The sequence below is a fragment of the Varroa jacobsoni genome, unplaced genomic scaffold, assembly GCF_002532875.2.
Source record: "Varroa jacobsoni isolate VJ856 unplaced genomic scaffold, vjacob_1.0 scaffold_924, whole genome shotgun sequence".
NCBI classification, from domain to species: domain Eukaryota; kingdom Metazoa; phylum Arthropoda; class Arachnida; order Mesostigmata; family Varroidae; genus Varroa; species Varroa jacobsoni.
The window spans coordinates 167,895-181,011 of NW_019213826.1; the positions used below are offsets into that span (position 1 = coordinate 167,895).

A 13,117-nucleotide genomic window follows, 5' to 3' on the forward strand; every position below is an offset into this window, starting at 1 on the left:
ATAGTTTTCTGTCTCTACTTCGCGATGACATTTTTTTCTATTTCGTTAGCGTCACAGTTGTATCCAGGCGATGCTATCAGGCACTCCATTTACGTAAAAATATTCTAATTGTCCTATGCCAGCGTCTTTAACTACGCTAACTATATATCTTTAACCCAACCTGTTTGACTATATGATCCCAACTACCATCCACTTTAATTGTGGAATACTTCTCCATTTGTATATTATTTTTGAATGAAATCAAAGATTACGACAAGCGAGATGGAACCGAAAAATCGTCAGAATACTTATTTCGTTAGGTTACATAATCAAGGATGACCTAGACACGTACAAGCACAATCCGAAAATACCCCTATCCCAGCAGTGTTCACGCTCGAGTGGATCGTACTTAAGCGCGCAAATAGTCCTTTCGATTGACCTTCGCCATTCTGAATGAGAAATTCCGCCTGTTTTTCAAGCTATTTTTGTTTATCGTCCAGTCTATCTAGAAGTGGCCACAGTACCTAACGTATATCTGCTTCTCTTTTTTGAATATCATTTAATGTCGATAGTGGTAGCGATGATGGCGACCCTAACGCTTTTGGCCTGTTTTGGTCTAGTTGTTCCCAGTTGCCGACGATCCCAGTCAGAAAACCGGTAAGTGGCTAAGTTTCGAGCAGAGAAAGTCCCCGCCTCAATTCAAGCCTAAGCTGTCCTTTACTTCTTCGTAGTCTTCAGTTTGTAGATCGTCGTTGGCTGTTCCAGAGACAAACAGGCACGCATAGGTTATATAGGTCTATATATTTTATAAATTTCCCGTTTGTTGTTGGTATTAGTGTCGTTGAATAAACACGACTATTTAAACGCCTCTTGGCTGTTAATACGCAGCGTCAGGCGCTCATAATGTTATCTGTCTTATTTACGGTCTGTGAGCTGACTAAGGGCCAATCGCAACTAGCTTCTACTCAAAGGAGAGGCCGCAAAAGCTGCGGCGTTCCATAGTTAGATCAGATATCCTTTTTCTGCTGTGGCGAAACCCGGCCCAAACACTACATCGTAAAAATAACGCCGTCGTTAACTAAAGTTGTCATTAGAACTAGTCAATATCTGGCGTAGCGGATAAACAATCAGAGAGTGCCCCAGAGTGAGGTCGATAGTCTGGGAGTGGCGGAGCAAAGCATGTTCGCGCCATAAACAGTATGTAAAAAATAGTAATGCACGCTTGTTGAAATTCGCTGAAAATGAATGAAGCTGAAATGCAGCTTCGTGAAATCATTAGCAACTTGGTATTAGATAATTATCATGTTTTTCCATATGTTTTCCATAGAGACCACATCGTATTCCATACGACGTAGTATATCATATCGATTTCAAGGGGCCTTCGTCAGCTTCTTGTTCTAATGGGGAAACTCCGATTCGTAACTATCTTTTATTTTCTATCTGTAAGAGAAAATATTCACTGCATAATTGTTATATCGTAACAAACGCGATCCGAAAAAGCAGGTAGCTAAACCGAAAAACCTGGCGCTTCACCAAATCCTTAGACATGTATACGGTTTGGGGAAAATTTTCAGTGAACATAGAACCCAAGGCAGGGCACATGTCTTAGTAGGGTTAGACATCTGACAACTGAACTTCTAGTGGAAGTTCAGTTACTCTCGTGTTCTTCTCAATATTCCGTCAACGAGTTTGCCTGTTTTTGACTAGCTTTAACACCGTGACATCATTCATTTCAACAGGTTCTGTTCGAGGCAAAGCATCGCCGTCAAAAGGGACGTCCTACCCTTTCATGATGCTGTTCGTATGTAGAATAATTTTATTTACCGGCAATTGTCAGAAGACACTTCAATAATACCCCCGTCCCGGTTCCCAGATACCTATTACTTGCATAGACACGACGCGAATCTGGTCGTTCTAAGCAATGTATTTCCATCACCATAGATATGTATATGAAGCTGAATTTTCTCGCGGGTTGTCACTGAGTGTCCAGTAGGTAAAGCAATGCGTCAGCTAGAAAATATCGCAGTCTACCTGAACCGTTACGGGGCTGAATGAACAACTAACAAAGGCACAGTGTTCTTTCGATGAACGATGCTGCGAGTGTCGTTATTTGCAATAGAGAAAAAAGATCGAGCGGAAAAGAAAAGAAAGCAGAGGGAATGTCAGCTAGCCGAAAAAATGACTCATTACCACTGTGTAGCTAGTGGAAAGACCATTAACAGTCATAGACAATTTGTTAGTTTATGCTATTATAAACATAAGACAGTATCATAAACCCGAGGCCATCTCGACAGATTGTACACACACGCATATACAATGAATAGCATACATTTTTTTCTACATATATATCATCCAACTTCGGCTAATAAGCTAAATGGGCAGATAAATACACTGCAGTCAGTAATGTTTCAGCTGCTCTTTAATGCTTGATATGTCCATTTAAGCGCGATGGCGAGGCACATAATTCGACATATCCCCTACATCCACCGTCGCCGAGTCACGCGTCCATCTCGAAGCTAGATATTTACGTGGATCCATCGGTGTTCCGAGAACTTGACCAGCAAGCGATCAACGTCGCCCAGGCTGATCAGAGAACGTTTACTGATCTGGTCCGACAGCTGACGTACAACTGCGAAACAGATGTGGAGAAGGCCAGGTTTGTTTTTAATACTCTGAAATTTAGGGTAGCTAACATAATTTTCTAGCGGCATTAAGGCTTTCTGGATAAAGTTAGCTGGCGGCACGGGAAGCATTATATTTGCCACCTGAATAATGAATAAACTAATATATATAAACGAAGTGTTTGACATCTGTATGTGGATGCCAGAAGCCCTTGTGAAAAAAGCGCCCAGAGAGCTGCATATAATTATTATTATAACACTATATACGTATCAAATTAACAATCAACTATGTATATAGTACAGTGAAACGGTCCACGCGTCGCCGACGGAAGCGAGCCCAGTCAGAAGCCAAACAGAAATAAATGAGAATAGCCGGCCCGATTATTGGGACAGTGCAAAGTGGCACGCGGCAAGCAATTTCCATAATGGAGCAATTGCTCGATCTCCGCGCAACTGATCGATCTTGAACGTTCAACGGCCGAGGTCGCCATTGGTGTCGCCGTTACAACCCCACCTGCCACAGTAAACAAACCCCCCATTAGTAAGCAAGCCAGCGTTAATCTTGTTACAGAAGCCCAAGAAAAGGGTCAGGATATTGAGGCCTTTAGCCGTCCACTGAAAGGACGAGGAACCAAAACCAAAATGGGGGGCAGGACTGAAAAGTCTGAGAATACAACAGGCTTGACAGGCCGCCGTAGTTCGTGTCGAATCTTGGAGACTTTACATATAGTAGCTTTAGTAGTTGTTACAGGTATGCACGTGGGAAATTGTAAAAGTACACGTACCGTGCTACATTAGCATAATGCAAAACTATAGAACATGTGTAAAGTTGCACAGTTATTTGGTATTATATGATACAGTTTAACTCATGTAGTCCCTAGTCAACAGCTGCTTCGTTGACAGGCTCAATTAATTTATCTCCGATTTATTCTTTAGGACAACGTATATTCTGTCGGCCTTAATGGGCCGTTCATAAGATGAGCCTTACAAAAGTGAAAATGCTTGAACAACTTAGACGAGTATTGCTTTTGCGTATAAAAAAGGTATAAAAATGAGACATTTTTTTGGCAGTTCACAGTAGATAACTACGGTGTAGTAGTCTTGGTCATTTGAGTAGTCGGGCTGGACGAAAAGCTGTCAAAAGTCGTTTAAGTGTTAACTGTTAAAAATCGATTCGAGTGTCATTGCTCTGGTTGTGTTTGTTGTAATGGAAGGGTCGATGCTCCCCATCTGTTTTTTTTCCCCGCTGCTAACGCACTTCTCAACCGCAAAACAATTTTTGCTACCGTCGTTGTTGTATCAGTTGCGATGCCGGTTGTGCTACTATTTCATCCATTCCATTACTAGATTATTTCTTTTATATGCTTTTCAATAGATCAAGCTTTCATGGAGTCGTCGATAGATATAGAAAAAAAATGTTACAACCCCAGCGAACCCAAAAAGCCTGGGCTCACGGTTATCCTTATGGTCATTAACATCGACACTACCGGCATAAATTTTATCTTCGTTCATTCTAAATGTTCATAGAACTCCGCTTTTATCAGCGTCGTCAGCTGGGAATCTAGCCACTGCCGGATGATTGAACGAAACTGTCGAGATGGTTGATGTAGCACGCTACTTGAGCTTTAAAGAGGGCCCTTCACGAGGACGCAGTGGACTACATTAGGCAAAAGCGAAGCCACTGTCGCGGCCTCAGATTTGACTTCTAAGGAGCCATTGGCCATTCGCGCCGACTATGCCGTAGCGTCACCGAATACTTGAGCTTTTGTTCTGCACTCACGCAGTAGAGCGCGTCGAAGTCGCGAACCCCAAGATGTACCAAAAATATCCTGCGCTTACGGAAACCTCGATCGTAATTGCCATTAAGACGCTTAAAAGGTAAATGTGAATGATAAACAAAATCAATTTCTCGCCATTCTGTAGCTATTAGTAGCCCATCAACTGATGAATGGCCACTGGCAGTAAGGCTTGAACGGAGTGCACGTAAACGACGACAACGGATGATGAGTGAAAGCAGGCTCCTCAGGCCACGTGCAAAATTATGCTAGTGGTCGCGCAATTTCCTACAGTTGGCTCATTTGGGGCGTCCACGAGGCGAACAAGAGATCAACGCTGAGTAATCGTCGCATGAGTAGACAGATCTGACAGGTGTGCCAGTGTGGCTTTGGTATATATAAATCCTATAATTGTACATTAGCACAAATGCGTAAAATTGTCTGCACTTTCGTATTTGCCTTAGTGACTAAACTAGAACACTTACTTGTATACTATAGCATTGAGTTGTAAACTGTAGACTGCCAAAAAGTAAACGAAGACGTCTTATTATATATACAAAACAATTACACCATGCAATTATTATTTCGGCGCTAAATTTGACATAAAGTCATCCTTAATTAAATTGTAGCTGATCTCGAATCAAACCACGTAGCGGCGTAATATAGCCGAAAATGTAGGTATCAAGTTTTACGTACGTTCCTACTGTCTACCTAGAGATTGCTGTAGAAGGCTGGCCTACGTATTAAAATGAAAGGATTGCCAGCACAGCTGCCTTTAAGGACGCGATCTGTTTCTTGTTTTTTGATTGTCTCTAACAATACACAGAGCCATATTCCGATGGATTACGGTGAAGAATTTGAATCAGATGACATTTGATGATTCGGTTAATGCGGATACCCCGATGGGTATCCTTCGAGGCATAAAACACGGAACAGAAAGTTACCATGTTCTTTTCAAGAGGCTCTGTAGCTACGCCGGCCTGCACTGTGTCGTGATTAAGGGGTACTCGAAGAGTGCGGGCTATCTCCCAGGAATCAGGTGAGTGGGACTAACGCTTTAAAGATCATATAATTATCACTACTGTTTATTGCTATTATCCGTTCACTACCAACGTTTCTTGCCTTTGCAATATACAAGTTCAATATGGAAACTAGACGTAGAACATCTGGATGCTGGATAGATCAGTTTACATCAGAACAAGCGGATTCAAATATTCTCCATATATGTTACATTGGAAGAGTCTCTATCTATAAACCAACTATTTTCAGGCTGACGGATGATGTTGGTCGCCGTGAGGAGTGTTTTTCTAATTAACGTTCTATAATAACACGTACTGTTTTATACGTGTGCGAACTTTTTGTTCATAGGTTCGATGACAGTCGCTTCCGTAACTCGTGGAATGCCGTTTATGTGGCTGGAGCATGGCGTTTCGTGCAGTGTAATTGGGGTGCTCGACATCTTGTTAACGCCAAAGAGGCAAGCGTTAGGTCAATGATGAAAAAGAAACCTATCGATCAAACTTTTGGGCCTGATCATGCGCTCATCCCTATCAGTAGTCAACTGGAGTCAATAGGAAACGTTGACGCTAAGTAAACTTATTGCATTTATTATACAGAGAAGAGTTATTCACAAGCTAAAACGCACCAGCACTAAGATGCTTACCAATTCGATCCGAATTCATGATAAGAGGTCTATTGTTCGCAGCTGCTTCTTAAGACATTTGATCAGACCAGAATGGGCAAGTCTTCTTATCGAATACACAAACGGTACCAGAATGATTTCAACAGGTTCAGAAAATTGTTTTGGCCAATATTTTCCAGCTTTAACCGCTGTTGTTATTAACGGCACGAATGTGTAAACAAGCTTCTATGGAACATTTTGCTTTTTTTTCTATCGTCGACCATACGACGCGCCACCTTTCCATCCAATAATAGGTGCCGAGAAATGGTTCCCGAAGTGAATCGGACAAGCTTCGTTACGAGTACGACGACCATTATTTCTTGACTGATGCTCGCGAATTTGTGTATGAATTCTTCCCACAAAGTTCCGAATGGCAGCTGTTGAAACGACCCATCACATTGCGCGACTTCGAAGAGCTACCATTTGTTCGATCACTTTTTTTCAGGTAAAAGCAGAAATCCTTAAGATCTAGAAAAAAGAAAACTGTTCTTCAACTAGGTAAATAGAATCTGAACAATCTAATGAATAGCTATTCAGGCGCGCTGACTAATGGAAACAAGACAAAAATAGTGATAGGATATCTTCACACTTCAACGAAGTATGCGCTACCATAGTTATAATTTCGATAGCATTTGAAGGCTGAGTTGAATTCACACTAACACGATCATTTCAAACAGCCTATCCTAATGTATTGGGACTGATACACAGCGAATGCTATTACCTGATCACGCGTTTAAGACAACGACGAGTAACGATGAAAAATAGGGGTATAAAAAAGAAAATCGTAGTTGTCTATTGACGTATATTGAGCGTATTCAAACCCCGTTGTTCATTAGATTCGTTGAATCGTCAATGACAGGTTCAGTTGTCGCGGTCGTCATGTCGCTGATAATAGTACAGTTGTTCATTAATGGCATCTGCTGTTACTGCTACTGGTGATTTGCAGATACGGACTGTACTTTCCGGATCCAGAGACCAAGGCAACCCTCTACACCGATCACACCGGGGGAGCTACAATACGCGTGGCCATGCCCCACGAACCCCGACACTCGTTAATCTTCCACTACGCTTTGAAGTATCTGGATAGTTACAGCGATCAGACGATGGACGCCTTCGACGGGGTGTCACTCAAACGATTCGTGATGCAATCTGTCGTTGATAATGTCGTCGCTTTTAGGTGCGTTTTCATTATCATGGGTCATAATAATGATCCCGTTTTGTATTTGTCGATAGTTCGCCGCTACTCGGACAATTCCCTATCTGCAGACGATATATATATATATATATAGAGATATCCAAAGACGAAGGTAATGCTGATTTTTGTGTGTGTCATTGAAATGTCGGTCTTAGCCACGCTAAATTAGATTGAGTAAGGCTGGTCCCAGCTGCTAAGTGCTATATGACGTTGAACACGACGGCGCTTAAAAATCTTGCATTTTTTTTTTGTAATATAGACTTGATTATCCTAATCTCCTCACGCTGTACGTCAATATTTTCGTTATAGTAAATATAAGCGATTATTATCGTCTACAGAACGTTATATACCATGTATTGGAAAATATACATAGATACTGATTCCTAGGTCAATTCTACCCACGTGGGCTACAAGTGAGCCACAGCCTATAACTCTGAGTTGGTTGACTGGAAAACAGAGAGCTGTAACACACAGAAAAATTAGTCGCTTCTATTAATTTTTATCACGGGTTCGTTCATTCAGGGTACACGCGCCTTGCAGTGGAACTTTTCTTCTGGACATTTTCGCAAACTCGGTGTCTCCCGAAGAGTACCTCACTGGGGAACCAATGAAGTTCAAGAGTGTCACGAAGTTCCGTATTGTCTGCGAAGACCTCCAAACAGTCATGGTGCCCTTACCGGAGTGTGCCGGCGGGGAATGGGGTCCAGAAAAGGCCTTGCGGCTTTTCGGCCTCGATGCTATCAGCCATGAGGACGCTCTCATCTTTTCAGGTACAGTGGTCACAGCAATTCAAACAGTGTAATGCTTTCGTCCAGCATAGCACTACTGAGATCGGAAGGTAGGATCCTTCTAAAGACGTTCTACGAGGAAAAACCCCGACACGCAGATATATATATATATATATATATACGACTTAATTTGAACCTCAACAAGAATATCTGACAATGCTTGATGCATTATTGATTTCTTCTGTGTCCAGGCCGAGAGCTGCAGATACAGTTCCGTATGACTCGACCTTTATCCGATTTTCTCGCTGCACTGCACATGAACGGTTGTGACGAAAAGAAGCTCTCCAAGTTCGTATCGCACTCAGCTAGTGGCGATCTAGTAACATTCTTCTTGAGCTTCCCCGAAGACGGCCAGTACGGCCTGGACATCTACACTAGGGATCCGAACGAGCCGCATTCGAACGGCCATTTTGATTCTCGGAATAAGGACAAGCAGTTATTAACTCACTGTTGCAAATATCTTATCAATGTTAGTAGATGCTAAGTGGCAAAAACCGATAGCATGTAACCGCTCTGTCTCTGAACCGTGCTCTGTACGACATTTTTTCATCTAATATCGAACAGCTACGAAATGTTCCAGGGCTAGCGAGTTTTCGGGACAAAGTCGACGAAGATGTCACGCACCGAAGTCTACCCATCATCTCGTTTCGTGTGAAGGTCGAGAAGATTACAAGCGTCTAGCATGGCTGTTGACACTGGTTTTAGTCGATTCATGCGTTTTACCCTTGCTTGCTTATCTGCATAGCCCACTTGAAGAACGGAAATAGTCCAATATCTATAGTTTTTTTTCAGTTCTTGAATTTATAGAAATCGTAAATATCGAATAAACGTATTATGCAACTTTGTTAACAATGAACTCCTCAGACTCCGTTAGTATCTATAATGCATAACTGATCTAAATAGTGAAATATACCTAGTTTCGGACCTGTGTAGGTTAGGCTTTGTATATACCGCACAAGTAGACCGCCATCACAGCAGATAACAACCTTTCCTTAATTCCTTAAGGGTCCTAATAGATAAGGTTAAATCAAGTCAAGATATTTTGCCCCATAACACGGTCAACTATATAACGTATATATAGATATTAACACACTATATTCAAGCCTCGTAATAACACTTTGTTGGTATGTTCAATTACTAGATGATACATAACTTAGCCAAGAGTCGAAAATTGCTTTTCGCACAAACATAGCCGTTAAGAAACGCCCGTGTCCGACCATATTAGCTCACGAACTGATCGTTTACACACACTAGCAGCGCTGTTACTATTGACATCAATGTTGATTTTTTTTTTGTCGAATTCTATAAATTCCTAATTTATTGATGATAGAAACAACATCGCCGGGCTAAAGCTATGTTATTTGTAATATATACTCAGAGTCGCTCGAAGTGTAGCCTCTTGGCTATACGTGCTTACGAGCAAAGACCTCTGTATAAAGTGACGATATGGATTTAGCGGAATTGAAACCAGTGAGCTAACAACGTTTCGACGGTGCGCAACGTCAGAACGGACGAAATTCAAGGGGCCTATAAATTTACAGAACAGTACGGGGTCACTTTCATGTAAAAGCTATCTTCTGTATCTATTTGTCTGCAATATATATACATATATGTAATAATAAGAGACATGAGGAGTATAACTGTCAACTGTTTATACTAATAAACATAATGAAGAAACATATTATTCGAATTCATATATATATATATATACACCTATATATACGCGGGATGTTCTCGCAAGCTCGTCGCAGGCCATGTATTCTGAGGCAAGATTACTGTTAAACGTATCCATAAGCTCACTTTCTTGAGAATGTTTTTTTTTTTTATCTACTTCGATTACAAAGCCATTACCCCAGTTGTGGTCCAATAATAGACCTAAATCAATGTGTGCGTACAACAACTAACCTCTCTGTTTCCGCTAATCCTAATAGAAACCCGCGTCAAGAAAACGCAAACGAGTTATATTACACAAATATATAACACAAAAGCGATGCGTTTTAAGGCATGAGTTGGCGAGTGCACCATATACGATACTCTGATCGCGGTAGAAGACCATATATGTCATGTAGGGCAAACGACGTGATATGGGAAAGACAGTGCGAAACAACGCCCAAGTGCTTCCCCATATACACATGCAAAATATGCTCTGCTCGCTTGTATGGCAACGCGCTCTGCCGTAGCAAACATCTTAATATGTGGGTCAACGTCGTAAAACGCAAATGGAATATATATAAAAATCATCTGGTTGCACTATGACCATGTTGTACCTTCTGAGCTTACACACACATGACCTCGACGAGTAGGGCTACACAGGCAATGCGAGGCCGTAGGTGATTTTATAATTTGAAGTAATAAAAAAAATGGAGTGTGTTCGAGGAAGCACGAAAGTTTGTCAAAATCCGTATTATACAAGCCGTACGATACGTCGCGAAGACTCGTGTACACGGACGATGAATAGCGATGATGCAATGATAAGTAAAGATCAAATGGTACTAATAAAAGTGTCGACAGTTATTTGTTGTTACTGATATGAAACGGTGTGGTCCTTGATCGATGCCTTTTGCTTTAAATTTACACTGTATCAAGTGTTCGAATCTAGCTGAGGCCTTGTAGGTAGGATTTCCTCAACAGACCTGTGCCATCGAAACCAATTAACAGCGTTGAAATTCTAATTGGCAAGTGCAGCGTGTATTGTTTGTCTCGTCCGGCGACCTGTGTTGTCGTACCTGATGGCCGAACCAACGGGCTGCATAATCTACATTTGTATTGAAATTGTCATGACCAGTTCTGATATTTGCTTGGTTTCAACTAGTCCTTCTATATGGTGTAGCTCAATGCGATTCGACCGATGATTTACTTTATTGAGAAGTATCTCGAGTTGTTCATTCAAAGTTTAATGGCTCGCCTGGAACCTGTGTCGTGCACCATTACATCGTAGCGTTTTGCTTCCTTTTTTTCATTGCCATCGTATCAGCTGCTCGACAACAAATCGCTCCTAGGTTAGTTGCGAGCTGCGGCGTTAGCTGAAATTGAACGAAATATTCATACTTACAAATAAAAAAACGGAAATTAACATAACGCTCGTCGTTCTTCTAAATACAACATCCTTTATTCTAACGTGTGTTTATGCACAGAGATTAGGTCGGATATGTACAAAGCAAGTACCGCTAATACATTAACAGTAATAATTACAATCCTAGATTCAACCCATTGGTTCTGTGTATGTATATCGTATCACGAGACACTTTGGCACAAGTCCTCTGAGCTTTTCTCCTTATATTTTTGGTCTCGTACGTAACACCTAAATGCTCGAAAATTACTTAAAAACATTTAATATTCAGAAGGTCTTTCTAAAAATGAACACTTTTTACATATGCCAATTTTTTTTTTATAATGTATTCATATTCTGGAGGAGTAGCTGTGTCATAATTATCCTAGAGACTACACGTAAAATTGACCTATACGACATAACCATAGTCCACTTAAAAAAGAACGCCGGTATAACTACTTCATACGAATTCCCCGTTGCTTTATCCGGTCAATTTGCTGCATGTTTGCCGCAGTAATGTTATAGGTGCTTACTGTATAAACAGGTGATGATGTGTCGAGGTGAAATGATAGAGAATACTCGATGCTCTGGTGTGACACGTACAGGGTCCATCTATCGGAACGTTCGATCCTCCTTTGCTTCCAGTCAACAAATATTGCTTTGGGCCCATTATCACTCCGGTCAACCTGTCCTTACCGGTGTCCTCAGAAGGATTTAGGTGGGAGATATTGACGGCTGTATGAAAACTACACGCTTGTGCACTTTGGCCATTGTTTCACGATGACGATCTTAATAGTTAGCTAAGAGAAAACTGTGCAGCCATCTAGAACATGCTTTGTTGGTACTCTTAGGACCCTTCGTGGTGGTACTTTTAGGACGATTCGGTGCACTTGTTTCGCAGCCGTAAGCTAAGACGATCGTTGTGGCCTTTCCTTCCGTCTGAAATCTGCTTTGCCGAATATCAACTAGTAAATAAATAAATTTCGGGCGGAGACTAGAATAAGTCGATGATCCGAATGGTGGAGTCGATTTCATATCTTTCACGCTGCATGTTCGCTACTGCTAAGTCCTGTCGTAACGGGGGCTTGCAGATCGCATAACGTCAAATGAACCGCTACAACAGCTCCTTTTAGCGAACTCCCGTACTTCTGGTGTTTTTTGACGAAGAACTTTCAATTTGGCCAGCCTAACCATGTCTGATCCTTCAAACCTGACGAGCCTAATTGTCTACGTAACGACGCTGGTAACCGAAATCTATTCGTCTGTGTAAAAAATATTTATTTTTGTGACAGGTTCGTCGTCGATCCTCGTCACATTATTCACAAAAACATATAACGGTCTATCTATGCTATAGCACAATGTCGCTACCGAGCCGAATCAAATGAATTCGAAATATAGAACGCATCGAACGGAGGCAACGGAGGCTGGCCATATTGTTGTCGTCTCGTACAATTTCCGTATCCTGGTGTTTCGTTTTTGACCGTGATCCTCGAGTCAAATGATGGCACCTGCCCATATGGTTGCTGTTGTCTAATGCAATTGCCATATTCATGGGTCTCTGCTTTAATCGTCGCAGCGACTCCCTGGTCAAAATATCCTCTATCAATGTGAGAAGGGGCTCCAGTAGCGCTACAACCTGGTAATACTAAATCTGGTGCCTTATTTCTGCCGACCGATGTGCCACTGCTGATTAGCCCGTTATAACAACTGTACTCGTTGTGCATGCAAATAGGCGAGGATTGGCAGGGAAGGTTACAAGTAACGTACGAGCTGAGGTGATTAAGGGGATTCAGTGCAGAATCTGCTGACTGTGTATCAGTAGTCGTCCCAGGTACTGAATGGTGGTAGGTGGTAAAATGTTGACGAGTTGTTATCGCCGATAGCTGCACGTACGCACCGGCGTCAGCCATATCAGTAGACATTTTCCTATTGAGGGGGGTGCATGGCGTTGAGGCGGTACTTCCTAGAGAGCCTGAAAATATGGGGTATAGATAAATATACTACAAAATAATGTTGGATAAGAACTGTA

At 41.7% G+C, this 13,117-nt stretch overlaps 2 protein-coding genes across 6 annotated transcripts in view; one reads left to right on the top strand and one right to left on the bottom strand.

Moving 5' to 3' along the window:
* The window catches only part of Hil (peptidase hillarin), a 53,839-nt gene extending 43,265 nt beyond the window's left edge, over positions 1-10,574 (top strand). For all 3 annotated transcript variants that reach the window (XM_086970312.1, XM_022841353.2, XM_022841354.2), the window contains 7 exons: positions 2,424-2,635; positions 5,202-5,414; positions 5,744-5,852; positions 6,311-6,501; positions 7,003-7,233; positions 7,774-8,021; positions 8,231-10,574. In XM_086970312.1, the coding sequence (XP_086826438.1) occupies positions 2,424-2,635; positions 5,202-5,414; positions 5,744-5,852; positions 6,311-6,501; positions 7,003-7,233; positions 7,774-8,021; positions 8,231-8,523 (1,497 nt within the window). In that variant the 3' untranslated portion in view covers positions 8,524-10,574. The remainder of the gene's footprint in view (positions 1-2,423; positions 2,636-5,201; positions 5,415-5,743; positions 5,853-6,310; positions 6,502-7,002; positions 7,234-7,773; positions 8,022-8,230) is intronic.
* A 534-nt stretch (positions 10,575-11,108) lies between these two features.
* Positions 11,109-13,117, bottom strand: part of LOC111265034 (uncharacterized) — a 69,244-nt gene continuing 67,235 nt past the window's right edge. For all 3 annotated transcript variants that reach the window (XM_022841369.2, XM_022841367.2, XM_022841370.2), the window contains one exon: positions 11,109-13,060. In XM_022841369.2, the coding sequence (XP_022697104.1) occupies positions 12,453-13,060 (608 nt within the window). In that variant the 3' untranslated portion in view covers positions 11,109-12,452. The remainder of the gene's footprint in view (positions 13,061-13,117) is intronic.